Source organism: Penicillium digitatum, chromosome 1, assembly GCF_016767815.1.
Source record: "Penicillium digitatum chromosome 1, complete sequence".
In the NCBI taxonomy this organism is placed as follows: domain Eukaryota; kingdom Fungi; phylum Ascomycota; class Eurotiomycetes; order Eurotiales; family Aspergillaceae; genus Penicillium; species Penicillium digitatum.
This window is the reverse complement of record NC_089384.1, coordinates 1,663,573-1,678,579: the sequence shown is the minus strand read 5'-3', so window position 1 is coordinate 1,678,579 and position 15,007 is coordinate 1,663,573. Positions and strand designations below refer to the sequence as shown.

The window sequence follows — 15,007 nt, the reverse complement described above, 5'->3', positions numbered from 1 at the left end:
AGATCTACCATACAAAGAATAGACTCTGGTCTATGGTTATCTCGCGCGAATAGACCTCGAAAGGGCTTTTTGTCATACATGAGACATGCTCTGATGATTAAAGCTCATCCGTCCTAGTGTCTGGCAGCTGCAGTGGAGTCTTAATCCTGCGGGCTAATCGGGTGGATTTGTTTCTTTCTCCATATGCTACCCCCTAACGAACACCCCTGGGACTTTTTTTCATTTTTTTTTTGATGCCAAGTCCAAGACTCTCCTCGCGTCCGGCGGTGATTCTGATATGTGCAGGTGTGCCGCAAGGCTGATCTAAATTCCCCTAAAGACTTTTCCGTAACCCTACGGTCTAAGCCTCAACTCCTGTCAGATCATTGCCTTCGTAACTCTACTAGTCCCCAGGGATCTTGAAAGATTCTCTCATCGCGATCGGCCCTTCTTCGGACTGATCTATTTTCTCTTTTGGGAACCATACGCCCCTCGGACATCTCGTCTCTCAAGCTAAAACTGTCAGACCTGTTTGTCACTGTAAGTATACAACATGCTCAGGGTGCCTCTCTCCCCCCGTGCATATTCAAATATCGGCATTGGGCCCTCTCACGCGTGCATCCCACACATCTGTGTTGTAACTGTGGCTGACCTCTTCGATCCACCAAGTTCCAAAATTCCACGATCTCCTTGAATTTCCCCTCCATCCCGCGTTAGCCTAGTCGATCGCACCAGGTGAAACCTGCCTCTAGAGACAGATCAGCACCGGCCTCGAAATAGTCAACAGTCGGATGATTGAACTACGGTAATATTTTGATGGGATCCAGTGCGTGACGTGCTCTGGCTAGCCCAAGGAGCAGAGCCCCGATGATTTGAGGCTTTTCATCCGGCACATGCGCAAAGAGTTATGGCCGATCTACAATCCGCGGCCTCCATGGCTCACCCGTCCCCGGCACCATTTTTCAGATCTCGAGTTCCATCCAAAGGATCAAGATCGAGACCGTCTTTGCGCCGGCGAGATTCTTCCCCGCCATCTTCCTCTCCACCTAGCCTCCTTATCCCCACATTCTCCCCGGACGGACAAACAGACGAAGATGACATCGACATTACCGAGGATTCTTTATCACCTTTCGACGCGCGCAGGATCACCCCTACTCTCCATGCATCTCTCGTTTCGGAAATTCTCTCGTTGCGGCGGGAGATAGAGAGCAAAACCAAGGCCATTGACGGATTAGAAGAGAGCTTGGACGAATCAAGGACGGAAAATGAAACGTTGACCGCGAGTCTATCCCAGGCGACCTGGGAAGGTCGCTTGTTGAAACACCAAATCCAACTTCTGGAAGGCGGGACGTCATCTGCGATGACTGAGCTAGCTCGGGAGCGCGATGAAGCGGTTGAGAATATCGGCGACGTTCGTAGAAAGCTTGAGCAGGCACAGAAGAAAGCTCGAAGCCGTGAGGAGGAAGTCGAACGGACCCAGTTACTTTGGAATCGCGATCAAGAGTCCTGGGCGAATGAGCGTCGAACCCTGGAACGCAAGGTTCACGTAGTGGAGGGCCGCCTGAAGACCGTTTTGAATGAGATCGCAGCCACCCAGGAAGTGGCGACTAGCCACTCGCGTTCACAGCCGGGTAAGACTGGGGACTTTGTTCCTGACAAGAACAAAGAAAGTGACTCGGCTAGCGTGGCATCTAGTAGCCTAGGCCGCCGACGCGCGAGCGTGACCAGCGTGAGCTCGGAAGAGGTTGAAGAGGCGGTCATGTTCCGTAACGCGCGGTACTCGGTTATTAGTTTTGCGTCTGGAGTCAAGGATGGTCCAGGAGTGAACCTGGCGGATGAACTCGATTTCGATGAAGAGGTCGAGGACGAGGACGAGGACGAGGACGACGATGAGGACAAGGGCGAGGATGAGGACGAGGATGAGGACGAGAACGATGTTGAGGGTGAGGACGAGTTTGTTCTATCTGACGATGAAGATGAATTACCCGCCTCTCCGGGGGCGCTCCCCGAAGAGCGTCCAATGTCAGTTCACTCACAGGGGTCGCATAGTATCTCCGACAAGGCCAGGAAGATCCTCGGTCTGTCCCTTCAGAGCTCGGACTTACACTCACCCACGGCCATGGAGTTCCGTACCCGGGAACTCGGGCTTGCTAGCCCAGTGAAACTTGACTCGGCGGTCGAATACCGCGATATCGGCATCCAATACTCACCTCCTCCGTCGCCTACGATAGAAACGAGGGTTGTACACAACAATCATCCCGAGTCCACGGAAATGGCCTCGGAACCCGACAAGGATGATGACCTTGATACGAACATGTCTGAAACGATGGACAGCGCCACGCTCCCCGTTGCACCTCAGATGGTTTCGACTTCTTGTCAGACCGTGGATGAGCCCCCAAGTCCTCCAGGGATACCCAATGCGGCTGAGTCGCCTCAACCTGTTGAATCCATCTCCGAGCAGGTGCGAATGACATCGGTGTCCACTCAGACCGATGTCATTCCGGAATCAGATGTTGTCCAAAGCGAGAACCATATCAACTTGCCCCCGAACGATGTCCCATCACAGATGGACATTCCAATGATTGCTATTCATCCACCAGGCTCAGAGCCGTCCTCACCACGGAACAGTGTCGTTCTTCCACCGCAAACCAAAAACATCGGTTGTCAGGCCAACTTCCGGGCAATTGCTGATTGCCGATCCGTCGCCATCCAAACTGAGGAGACCCGTATTGATCTACGCCCTGTCAAACTTCCCGCTAGTCTTCTCCCTTCTGCTATTCAAGATGCACTACCTCGTTCTGAGCTTCAAGGGCCTAGCCTCGAGCCTTACACTGTGCCCCCTCTTCCGCCACGGTCCGAAAAACGAAAGCAGAGACCTCTAGTAACAGATCACTCGACAGATGGTCCCGTGAAGCCTCCTAGAGCATCCTATCCAGACCATGTGCAGGCCTACCCTGGTAACAACGACAATGGTCCGCTCTCAAATGATGCTTTGTCCAATATTCGACGACCTCTGCGGTCTAGCAGTCTCTTCGCCGGGTTTGAACACAATAGCGACGACGAAGGGCCCCATAACGAACGCGATGTCTTTACCGATGATGAGCTTCTCAACCGCCCATTTGCCGCATACACTGTCAGCCGTGGCAAGCTTATCACTACGAAATCAAGACCCAGCTTGGATGACATGTCTCTCCCCGAAGTCGACGAGCAACTGACTTCCCCGGAGTCAAGACCACCCGATATTGGCCGCTCTCGGGTTTCTCAATGGTCTGGTACAGCTTTCTCAAGTATTCGCCAGCCCGGCATACGCAAAATGACTCTGATCTCCAGCGGAACTGCCCTGCACCAGAAGCCTCGTGCCCGCAGTCCCAGCGAGCCAAGTCTCGACAGCGGCAGTGCAGGCTCAAGCATCGCACCACCATTCCCCGTGCCCATCCGTCTGAGCTCACGCAAGCTCCCGCTCAACGGCAGCGACGGTCCTCCAAGTCCTACTCACTCAGTCAGCAGACAGTCCCCAGACCGTGGTCGCCACTCTATTGTCCGGCGCCCAAGTGTCCGCCGAGTGCGATCTGCTACAGCAAAGTCACAGTCTGGTATTATCGAAAGGGCAGAAACTTTCTCGTCCCCCTCACAGTCGATCTCGACCCTTTCCCCAGAGAGCCCCACATACCGACCATACCGACCACCACCGCCGATGCCGTGTGATGATATCACAGCACCTCATGAGCGGTGCGGGCCCCCAAAACGCGCCCCCTCGTCTCAAACCAGGAACCGTGAACAGTGTGAAAGAAAAGATTCCACCGGCGGTGTGCAGCCGACCAGTGTCGTTGATGCCATTGCTCAGACCATGGTTGGCGAGTGGATGTTTAAATACGTCCGTCGACGCAAATCATTCGGAGTGGGCGAATCCAAGGAGAACTGGGAGGGCAAGAACCCCGAGGATGTGTCGGCGAATATCACAAACAGTGGTGTACGACATAGGCGATGGGTTTGGCTCGCCCCGTACGAGGGCTCCATTATGTGGAGTAGTAAACAGCCTACCAGTGGGCCTGCATTGCTCGGCAAGAGTGGCCGGAAGTGTAAGTCTTCAAGGAGCTCATTTGAGTTGGTTGGAGTGACAGCTAAAATAATATCTCTCCTCATTATAGTCGCCATTCAATCCGTCCTGGACGTCAAAGACGATAACCCCATGCCCAAAGGCGCCGGCTCTTCGCCCCCATTCAACCGCTCCATCCTGGTGCTGACACCACAGCGCGCTCTAAAATTTACGGCGCTAACCATCGAACGACACTACGTCTGGCTAACAGCCCTTTCCTTCCTAAGCCATTCTTCAATTGGACTCCAAGAACTAGCAGCCCTACCTCCAGTCCCACAAGAAGAATCCCCAACCCTACCCCACGTCTCCCTCAACCGAAACCCAATCCGCGATTCAATCCGCGTCGCAAAGGGCCGCCCCCGCCCAATTCCAAAGGGCAAACGCTCCTTCAACAGCGCCGGCGCTCCAGCCCCAGTCCCCGAAGTCCCAGACGACAGCATCGACCAAGCAGCTGACGCACCACACGTGCCCCGCTTCTCAACCCACAGCCGCAAACGCAGCAATACCGCACCCCGCCCAGCTCTCCACGCTCTCCGCAGCTTCTCCAGCGCCGGCACTATGCCATCTTTACACAGCGGCACCACGGCCGGCTCCTCGGAGCCACATTCCTCCGCCATGCAGCCCCCAGTCCTGTCCCCGAGCATTGGCAGTCGCCACAGCAGTATCAGCCTACGGACTTCCGAGACGAGTGGCCGTGCTTCCAGTGTGGCCGGCAGCAACATGTTCGATATAGGCACTGTACGCATGGAGGCTTTCATTGATCACCACGCAGAAGAGATGAATCGCCCCCGTGCGCCTCCCCGCCAACGCCATACCCGCAAGACTTCCAGTCAGTGGAGTGAGAGGCAGTATGAGTTTGACACGCCTTCTGTTAATGGCAGCGAATTCTCATATCGACCTGAAGATCAATGGCGTGAATTCTAATTCTAGAATGGATGACTTTCGCTTGCCCTCTTTTCTTACTTGTCACTTATCATGTACCTATTCCTTCTTTCCAAAAACACACCTTTCTAGTACAGGCTCACTGCCCACGTCTTTCCGTGGCCTGTCTCCATACATTGTCACGGGCCATATCTTCTATTTTGTCACTGTCACCTACTAATTTTTCTTTCTCTGCTTCACTCGCCTCACACATCTACCTGTCATTTACCATTTGTCGCTTTCGAGTTGATACCACTTTGATTTTAAACACTATTTCTCGTGCAGCGGGAGGGAGAAGGGCGTTTCTTTTTTGACCCTCCAATTATCAGCCCAGCAGATCCTGGACAAAATGTACTAATCTTCCGTGTTTTTGTTGCCGAACATAATGCACAAGTTTTGTTATGAGTTAAGAATGAAGCCTTCTGTATGTTTTTAGTTCTATTCAGCTGCCCAGGCAGTAAGATGGAGTCCACATCGCAAAAGTATCAAAAATGAAGTGACGGGTATATTGTTCGCTAGCGGAGTAAAAACAATATCGTGATATTTTCTGTAATGTGTAGTTGACCGGGGTAGATCCCCAAAACGATCAAATCTATTTCCTTCAATTTTTCAATAAATGATTCACAGCTTCGCGGCCTCCCTGACTTCGCCGATCTTTAGCTTGGGCGAATACTTCTTCATCACGGTTTCGTTGTGATACTAAGCGACGTTAGTTGCATACTGTGTTTGCAATGGCCGACTCGGCCGATAACCGATCATATCAACATCTTGTTTTTTTTTTTTTTTAGAGAAAGAATCAGAAAGGAATAACTACCTTCCAGAACTGCTTTGAGGCATCCTTGCCCGCTACACGCTTAAGGATTTTTGCACCGCCGGGGTGCTCGTCGATAAAGTTGGTTACATCGTAGACATTGCTGTCGATAATGATGTAGAAGCCCGCATCGGCGGTCGTGTGAGAGGCCACCTCGGCGGGGGTGAATGTTTTGGACATTTTTGAGAATTAAGAATGTGTAAGGAAGATAGATGGACAACAAGAAATAGAAAAAAAAGGAGAGGGAAACGTCGGGACGCATCAAACGAGAAAGTGTGGGGGAAAGCGGAGAAACCGAGGTTCAACGGATTTGCGTTGGAATTGCCCGGGCGGTGATTGGTTGAGAAATAGGTGCCTGAGGTGTCCTTTTTTTAATCCAGAAGACATGAGGCTATTCAAGACTTGTTTTATATGTTAAGAGTTGATCTGTACATCAGCATATTTCTCTACTCCCGACTCTTCTCCCCAGCCACCCCCTGCCCCTTCGTCATCTTGCGATCCAGCCCCAGACTCTCCAAGTCCTTCTTCTTATAGTAATGCGGCGCAACCTCAACCAGCCACTCTGGCTGCAACGGCATATTACTACGCATATACTCCTTGCTGGTTAAGACCAACTCAAAGTAGATGACCCAGCGCGGATTAATCTCCATCAGCGTACTAGACGGATGCAAGTACACGGACTGCCCATTCTTTATTGTGCGGTAACTGTCACCGCCGCGCTGGAGTCGTGCCGCATTGGGGAAGAACCCAGCCGTGATGGCCTTCTGGATTGGCTGAATATTCGTAGATCCACAGGTACTGACAGCGACCTCGACACGGTCGCACAGTTTGGCGAGCTGGTCGCGCACATCGCGCGCTCGCGTCAGACTGCGCTGCTGCAGGAAGTTCTCCTTCGCCCAGATCGTGCTGAAGTCCGAGTCGACCCATTGGTTCCAGACGTTCAGTAGCGTCAGGTGGTCACCGCCGTCTTTGATGGTGAACCGGTTACGCGCACTGTCCGCGTGGATCTTCTTGTCCTTGGGTCGGAAGAAGAGTGCGCTACCTTCACCGAGCATCGACACGATCGACAGGACTTCTTCTACGCAGCCGTATTTGTCGGCAGCAAGGATCGCCTTAGCGAGCATCGGGTCTGTTGGGAACTCAGCCATCTGCCGGCCGACCTTGGTCAGCTCGCCTCGGTCATTGAGTGCTCCGAGCGCATACAGCTGCTCCAGAGCACGAATGATGGTCTCCGCCGGCGGTGGGTCCATGAAGTCGAAGTCGAGCAATTGGTCAATGCCCAGTGACTTCAGCATCAGAATCACTCCGTTCAAGTTGGTACGTTGAATCTCGGGGGTGGTATTCTCTTCCAGCTCGTTGTAGTACGCCCACTTGGTGTACAGGCGGAAACACTTGCCCGGCCCAACACGTCCGGCACGGCCGGCTCGTTGGTTCGCCGAGGCACGTGAACACGGTGTCACGACCAAGCTCTCCATTCCGCTGCGTGGGTTGAATACGTTCTCCTTAACGAATCCGGGATCAATCACGTAGACAATACCATCGATAGTCAAACTAGTTTCAGCGATATTAGTGGCAAGCACCACTTTTCGCGCCTTAGGCGGAGTAGGCTCGAAAATCTTAGTCTGTAGTTCGGACGGCAGGTTGGCGTAGATAGGAGCAATTATCATTTCCGGAATCTTACTCCCAAGTTTTCGAGCTGTTTCCTGTAAACTTTGCTCAGCGGCCTCGATTTCTTCTTGTCCAGTCAAGAAGACCAAGATATCTCCTGGGCCTTGCGAGACGTGGATCTGGAATACCGTTGTGATGGCTGCGGCAAGGTAGTTGGCTTCGGGCTGTGAAGTATAATGCACGTCGACGGGGTATCGGCGACCAGGAATATTGAAAATGGGCGCATTGTCGAAATACTCCTGGAACTTCTGCGCGTCCATTGTCGCCGAAGAAATGAGCAGCTTCAGATCAGGTCGTGCCTTGGCAATATCCTTAAGCAGACCACAAGCAATATCTGTTGGCACCGTCCGTTCGTGCGCCTCATCAATCATCAAGGCCGCGTACTGGCTCAAGTCCGGCTCGGTCAACAGTTCTCGCAGCAACATGCCATCGGTCATGTACTTGAGGATGGTCTTGTCGCTGGTGTTATCCTCGAATCGGATGGCATAACCAACTTCATTTCCAATCTTCGTGCCCATTTCATCCGCCACACGAGCAGCAACACTCATGGCAGCCACTCGTCGCGGCTGCGTGCATCCGATCTTGAGGCCATCCTTGGTATAACCGGCCTCGTGGAGGTATTGTGGGATCTGTGTGGTCTTTCCAGAACCAGTTTCACCAACGATAATCAAAACTTGATGCTGTGCCACAGCCTGGATGATCTGATCACGGAATTGATAAATGGGCAAACTCTTGCGTGTTTCCTCCATCGAGAGGGCTTTCTTCTCCGCTGCATCGACCTGCTCCTTGAACCGCAGCTGCTCCTTCGTCAGTGGTTTTTGCGTGCCCTCGAGTTTGGCATCCATGACAAAGTTGATCTGCTGTGAATCGTCGAAGACATATTCATAGTCTCCCTCATCCACGAACTCGGCCTTTTTGATCTGTGCCTTGGCCTTGGCCGCCTGCTCCAGCTCCCACTCCTCGTGCTCCGTGACGAATCGCTCCTGGCCTAGCTCATCACGCTCGACATACCGCTTGTATAGAGCCTCTTCCTTCTTCTTCCGGTCGATCTTCCCCTTTTCCGTAATGTAGTCAGATGGCATCTGATAACCATCACGGTGGTCATCGATCCGAAGCCGTTCCTCGGCGAGACGAAGGACTTCCCGGTTGCGCGCGAACTCCTCCTTCTCCTTGCGAGACAAATTCGGGTTCTCACGCAACTCCGCGGCCTCCTCTACAACCTGTCTTCGCAGCAGTGCTAAGCGTTCTGTCTCACGCTTCTTCAAGTACTCCTGTCGAGATCTTTCTCGCAGATCGGGCATCGTCGAAGCCCGCGCGCTGGCATCATCGCCCAGTGCACGTCGTCGTGCAGCCTCGCTGTCACGCGTCCGATCCTCTACAATCTTCTTCGACTTGTTACTTTCCCTGTTGGCCAGCCGTTTGGCAAACTCATCTCGTTCACGAAGATCCCGTTGGCGGTCGATCTCTTGCTTGGTCTTAGGGTCGATATCGACATCGTCAGCCGGTGACGTGGGATTGGGAGATGCGGAACCATCGTCGAGTCGTGTGCGCTTCGAGGGGGATACTTCGAATTCCTGCGGGGACATCTCCTCTTCGAGTATCTCTTCGTCACCCCATCGATCGTCGAAGTCCTGAGAGCCCTTCTTGCGGAGCTTCCTCGTCCGAGGCCTATCGTGGCTCTCTGCATCGCGGCTTCGGTCTCGCTTGCGGCTGTCATCCTTTTCCCCGCGACTCCGAGGCTCGGGGTCTCGCCTGCTACTGGTCCTGTCCTTGTCGCTGTCTCTGTCCCGTCTCCTCCGTCGCTCTCGGTCTGCCTCGATATTGGTGGGTCCTAGCAAGGGGGCAGGCTCTGGCTGGTCTTCGCCCATATCCACCAGACGGTACTTCTTTTTCGTAGATTCCTTGCTCGTCGCGGGTTTGGAGGTAGACGCACTGGGCTGTGCGCCCTTGCCCATGCGGGCATGAAGCTCCCGGGCGAAGAGACCAATTTCAGCTGAGCTAGCGTCTACGCCATCCAGGAAAGACACGAGGGTATCTTGGAGGGAGGAGGTCGACTTGGCTGAGCTGGCGGTCGCAAGCACGAAATCGATGATGGTGGGCTCTGACGCACCCGTAAGGCGGAGGAGATTGTCCGATACAAAGATCCTATTTTCCATAGTGCGTGATATGGACTATTATTATTGGAATGGAGAAATTGCAAAATGGTTGTCTAGGGAGGAGCTTCTTCGTGTGGAGAGGTAAGGTTTGGTTATTGTGAGTCGGGGTCCTAGAGTCGACAGTGCACCTTGCATAGAACGCAGAGGTCTCATCAACCAAGTTCAACACCAGGGGAAAGGACTTGGGAAGTAGCAAAGTATGAAGTTTCGAGAATAAAGATAAAGATAGTTGGAGGAGTTGGACAAGTTTGAGCCAAATGCCAAGAAATCTCACGGGTGGCAATCCAAAAATATATTTGGATCTTACCGAGGCGTATAGACCCTCCAGAGTGTCTTTTTATATATGTGATGTTTCAATTTTCAAAACAACAAGTCAAACTACAGAATGATACAAACTTAGAAAGCCCATCATCCAAAGAGTTAAAATTTGATACCCCGGGCAGGGTAAAGTACCGCAATGAGTGGCCTCCGACCGATATTTAATTGGAAAAAGATCTACAATTGAAGCAAGAGGTTTGTAGGATATCATTTCAATTCGTAATTCCACAGTTGCTATACAGATATGGAACCCAGGTATTCAACCAAAGACACCAAACTAGCAGAGAAGATCACGCTCAAAGAAAATGGATAGGGAGTCATCACTGCCCAGAGGGCACACATTCATCATCAGAAAAAGCAAAAGAAAAAGCAAAGATAGCAAGTGAGGTTTCCAGACCTACCGGGTATGCTGTCCGACCAGATATCAGTCCTGGGGAAGAACAATCGCCTTGGAGCAGTTGATTCCAAGGACAGGACGATAGAAGACAGGTTGGAACGAACACAGCAGATTCCCAGAATGACCGTGACCAGTCCCAGAAGCAAGCATCCTGAGAGATTGGTAGATTCCTGGCATCTCGTAACGCTAGGTAGTGAATCGTACAAAGGGGAAAAAAAAGAAAAAAAATAAAAAATAAAAAAGATTCGCCAAACAGGGCGAAGAACCATTTGCAAACTCCAGTTGTGGTATCCGTGAACTGCTCAAGGTAACGCCCAGATCCAAACCGGATGGATCGAAAACGCCCGAAAGCCCAGCCCCAACCGTTGAAGCATGAGGTGGAGGGGGATAATGTCGTGACGTGAAAACATGGCATCAAAGATGGGACCCCCAAAAAAAAGGAGAAATGCTCCCAGGTAGAACGCCGGGAAAAGGTGACAAAAGGAAAAATAAAGGAAGGACAAGAAAGGAAAAAGACACAACACCCTCCGAATGCACAATAGTCAAAGGGATATTTTACACGTCGATCATTTCAGCATCTTCGGCCAAGATCTCATCAGCGGGGCCCCAGTTACCCTCGAAGACGGTGGCGCCAGCGCGGCGCCGTTGATTAATAAATTGCACCCCATAAGTTTCCAGGACTTGGCCAGCCGTGGGACGGTTCTGAGGGTCGGGGGAGATCATCCATCGAACGATGCCATCCAATGCCTGTGGGTGGGTGGCATCGACCATGAAGCTGGGTGGATCAATCAGCTCCCCGCTTCGTGCGAGTCGCTGTGGTTTGGGGTTGCTCAGCTGACGACTTGTCGGGAAGTCATCGCCGAAGTCGTTGTCACCCAGATCGGATGTGCACAGGTCCTCGAAAGACGACCCTTCAGAGATAGGGTTTCCAGTTGCATCGCGGAAGATGCTGGTCTCCGAGCTCCAGGTAAGGCTGGGCACATCGCTCATGTCGCCGTTGCGTAGCTTCTGCCAAGATACACCATTGTCGGGAAGTTCCACATTGCCGGCGATCTCAAAAATGATAAGACCAAGTGAGAAGATGTCGGCAGGCTTGTCGAATCGGCCCATCAGAATCTCAGGTCCAATGTATTCGCGGTCGCCTTCGCCCTCAATACCGTCCTCTGCAGGCCAGCGTGTCGCCATGCCAAAGTCACCAATCTTTAAAGTACCCTCAAAGGTGACCAGAATGTTAGCAGGCTTTAGGTCAAGATGTATGAACCCTTCGTCATGGATCTGCTTGAGTCCCAGAGACATTTCGAGCAAAATCTTCCAGATCCGGAAGTCGTCAAGTCGGGCTTTGAGTCCGGCTTGGGCCAAGAAACCATCCAGGCTACCCTCTTCGCAGAACTCCGTTTGGATGTATAGGTGACCGTTGTTCTCCCAGCTGTCCATAAATGAAATAACATGGTCACAGTTGGTCAACGCCTTGAGAACCTCGACTTCACGAATACGGCGCTCGCGATCCTTCAACCCCAGATAGGGCTGCTTGCTCTTCTTGACAGCCCACACCTGGTGGGGGAGGGACGTCGGCGATCTTGGTTCGCTTGATGGAAGAGAGAAGACAGACGGAAAGGATGCGTCATGAGGCTCTGCGACACGGAAGACCTGAGAGAACTCGCCGGTTCCGATAAGCTCCACGCAGTCAAAGCGGGATGTCAGAGTGGGGTCCACATCTGGAACGTGGTAGCCGCTAATTTGAAGACTGGGCCGTCGGAACGATGACCAAGAGTCTCTCGGTCCAGTTGGAGTGGCTGGAAGATCATGCTCCTGCACACGCTGATGATCATTTGGCACGGAGATCGATAAGCCACTGGGGTCGGGAGGGAAGTATTGGTCACGGGGAGTGTGAGGTGATGCTTGAAGAAACTTCTCGTGCAGCGGACTCGCCGTTTCGGATAGTCGTTCCAGAGACGCGATCTGAGAAGTGGCGGGAGGGTAGGTGCGAGAGGGAAGAAAGGGCTGTTTGGTCGGAGTGGGAGGGAAGTCATCGTTCAGAGGCTGACTGTCATGGCGGGAGGAGGGCGATTGGGCGAGGATCAATTCATCACCATCAACGCTAGCAAAACTTCCACGCCGCGAGGTCTCGGGACGATTGAAGCTGTCACCGAAGATACCCATTCCCCGAGTGAAGGGACTTGGCTTGGGACGTGAGGTCGTAGGTGGGTTGAATGGGGAGGCTGAAACAGCATCTGATTGATGAGCCAGACGTGACTTGTCGAACAGTCGGTCTGCGGGATTTGGACCCGCGGCGAAAAGATTGACAGGCCGTTTGCATGGTGTATCGGGCATGCTCTTGTTAAATCCGGGGTTCTCCTCCGCATTGCGGTTTTTCTTGGAGATGAGTCCAGTGGACATGAATGCCGCGGGTAGAGGCTTCACTAGCCGAAAGTTATCCGGGGTTGCAAACGTGTCCGATGTGTCTTCTCGTGTGATCCGATTCACGGGGACAGGACGAGTAGCCCCAGCGGGGAGAGATTTGGAGAAGTTGAACAGGGTTCGTCGGCCCTCGGGCTTGCGGACTGGTTCATGCGTGGGCGAGTCTTCAATACTCGACCCAGACGAGGATTGAGTGATAGTACGGGAGAGAGGATGCGCAGCGGGTCGAGGGGGTTGAGTAGGGTTGACAGAGGGGTTGGCGGGAAGGTGGACAGGCGAGTTGGAGAAAAGAGGGCTGGCTGGCGGCCTGGGGGAGAAAATGTTTCCGCTCCCGGGCTGGAATAGGCTGCTATCAAACGACGTTCGTGGTCTCACAGACACTGGCGTCTCAGGTGGTGATGCGTCGGTTGAATCATCCATGGCCCTGGGTCGACCAAAGAGTGGTCGGTCGCCGCGCTGCTGTAGGGTTGAGCGTCGCAGAGAACATGAGCGCTTAGGAATTGTCGCAAATGGGTTGTGGGGTTGGACAGGCGTGGGAAAAGAGGGGATTTCGCTGCGTGTCGGAGACCCCTCTGGAGTAGTGTTCTCGACTTCGTTGTCAAAAATGCTAAACTCGGCCGAAAAAGTGGGAGTGTGCACGCTGCGTCGCTTTGCAGAGGGGCTGCCTCGCGATACTTGGTCCAAGTTCATAATCCCATCGCTGCGCTTCAAGGGACTGCCAGTCGCAAAGCTACCAAAGGTCCCGCTGCGTCGTTTTTCAATGCGCGACAACGTTGATCGCGGCGCAAAAGTCGATTCACCCAGAGGGGCAGAAGTAGTGTGGATAAAACAAGGACTGTCTGGGGTGGTACTTAGCTCTGGCGCGTCCAGGTCGTCAAGAGTCAAATCATTCTCTTCACCAGAGGGTAAAGAGATAGGTTGGGTTGGAGTCGCGTTGCCACTGTCCGTCGAAACACTCAAAACGCGTTTGGCCGGACTGCGGGGTGATGTGCGTCGACGCATGGCCGGCCTACTGATTTTCGCGCTGGGCGGGTAAGGGACAGCGAGAGGCGACTGATGAGATTGATGAGATGGGAAGAGAACAAAATTGTTCTGTGAGGCGCGCCGTGAGGGCGACAATGGAGAATAGATGTAAGCGGATTTGGAAGGGGAGTGATTACGCGGGTTGAGGAAGAAGTTTGAACTCTTAGAGGGGGAGCGCGAAAGTGAACGCCTCAGTTGGCGGATCGCAGTGCTGGCGTCAACGTGATGGAGTCCCGAGTGCGGTGACAGATGAAGTGTGCCACCAGAGTCCCGGTGCGGCGAAAACGTTGCAACCATGATCGGGGGAATGTGTCAACGTGGCCGCGCAACGAGTCCAGAATGAAGAGCGCGTCACAACCAGATGCGCTCTGGAGATCTTAAAAAGAAGATCTAAAGATCCCTCAATGATTCGAGATTCAACACTCGAGAGATTTAGGGAGCTTCTCAAGGATTCGAGGTTGACGCGTTTAGATCAACAACGCGCCCAGACAGGGAACGAGAGGAAGCCAAGGAGCACAGGTATTTGAGGATATGATACCCCAAGGAAGGCACAGGGACTGGAATGTTTTGGGCAGGTGCAAATGGCAAATTCAGCTGAGTCACACCACTTCCATCGCGAATTCCAAGGAATTCAATGTCTCCCATGCGCCCTAGGGACAAACACAACGCGTATCTGCAATGTTTCACTTTGATGCGCTTTGATACCTGAGGATAACCAGGTCAGGCGCGATAGGTGTGGAATGTTTCAGTTTGAATTAACACTGTCAAAGGAGAAGGGCGTGTTGGAATCCTTTGATCCAAAAAGATAAAGGTTGCAAGGGGTGAAATCCCCCAATACAAAAGGTGATGTCAGCCCACGAGGGCAAAAAGGGCGGAAATCGAGGAGGGGTTGGGTATTGGTATGTGACCGGGATCGAGTGTTTGTTTGAAACCAAGGGGGGGGGGGGGGATTGAGAATGTTTATAAGGAGCCTGTTCCAATGTTCAGGTTTTTCATGTTCAGGGGTTTTCAGGGTGGTCAGGGTGTTCAGGGTGGTCAGAGTGGTCGGGGTGGTCGGGGTGGTCAGGGTGTTTGAGGGTATAGAAATAAAGTCCAAAGCGATTAACGCGCAGTCGCGTTGTTGATCGTTGGATGCCCGATGTGGATTAGGGTGACGCGTGATAGAGAAAAATATTAGGTAAGCAATAAACAAGAAATCCAACGATTTATGAAAAGACTCG

General features: G+C 52.7%; 4 protein-coding genes across 4 annotated transcripts; 1 reads left to right on the top strand and 3 right to left on the bottom strand.

Moving 5' to 3' along the window:
- Nucleotides 1-913: 913 nt before the first annotated feature.
- Pdw03_2899 (Nuclear migration protein, putative) lies at nt 914-4,999 on the top strand (the record flags this gene model as incomplete). The annotated part of the gene is made up of 2 exons (XM_014682118.2): nt 914-4,058; nt 4,128-4,999. The coding sequence occupies 2 exons, from the start codon at nt 914-916 to the stop codon at nt 4,997-4,999; spliced, it is 4,017 nt and encodes a 1,338-aa protein (XP_014537604.2).
- Nucleotides 5,000-5,617: 618 nt separating this feature from the next.
- Pdw03_2898 (Cytochrome b5, putative) lies at nt 5,618-5,987 on the bottom strand (the record flags this gene model as incomplete). The annotated part of the gene is made up of 2 exons (XM_014682119.1): nt 5,618-5,695; nt 5,811-5,987. 2 exons carry the CDS (start codon nt 5,985-5,987, stop codon nt 5,618-5,620), a joined length of 255 nt encoding a protein of 84 aa, XP_014537605.1.
- A 266-nt stretch (nt 5,988-6,253) lies between these two features.
- On the bottom strand, nt 6,254-9,631 carry Pdw03_2897 (MRNA splicing factor RNA helicase (Cdc28), putative; the record flags this gene model as incomplete). The annotated part of the gene is made up of 1 exon (XM_014682120.1): nt 6,254-9,631. One exon carries the CDS (start codon nt 9,629-9,631, stop codon nt 6,254-6,256), a length of 3,378 nt encoding a protein of 1,125 aa, XP_014537606.1.
- A 1,270-nt stretch (nt 9,632-10,901) lies between these two features.
- Pdw03_2896 (Protein kinase, putative) lies at nt 10,902-14,084 on the bottom strand (the record flags this gene model as incomplete). Its single annotated transcript, XM_014682121.1, has 1 exon — nt 10,902-14,084. One exon carries the CDS (start codon nt 14,082-14,084, stop codon nt 10,902-10,904), a length of 3,183 nt encoding a protein of 1,060 aa, XP_014537607.1.
- Nucleotides 14,085-15,007: the final 923 nt, after the last annotated feature.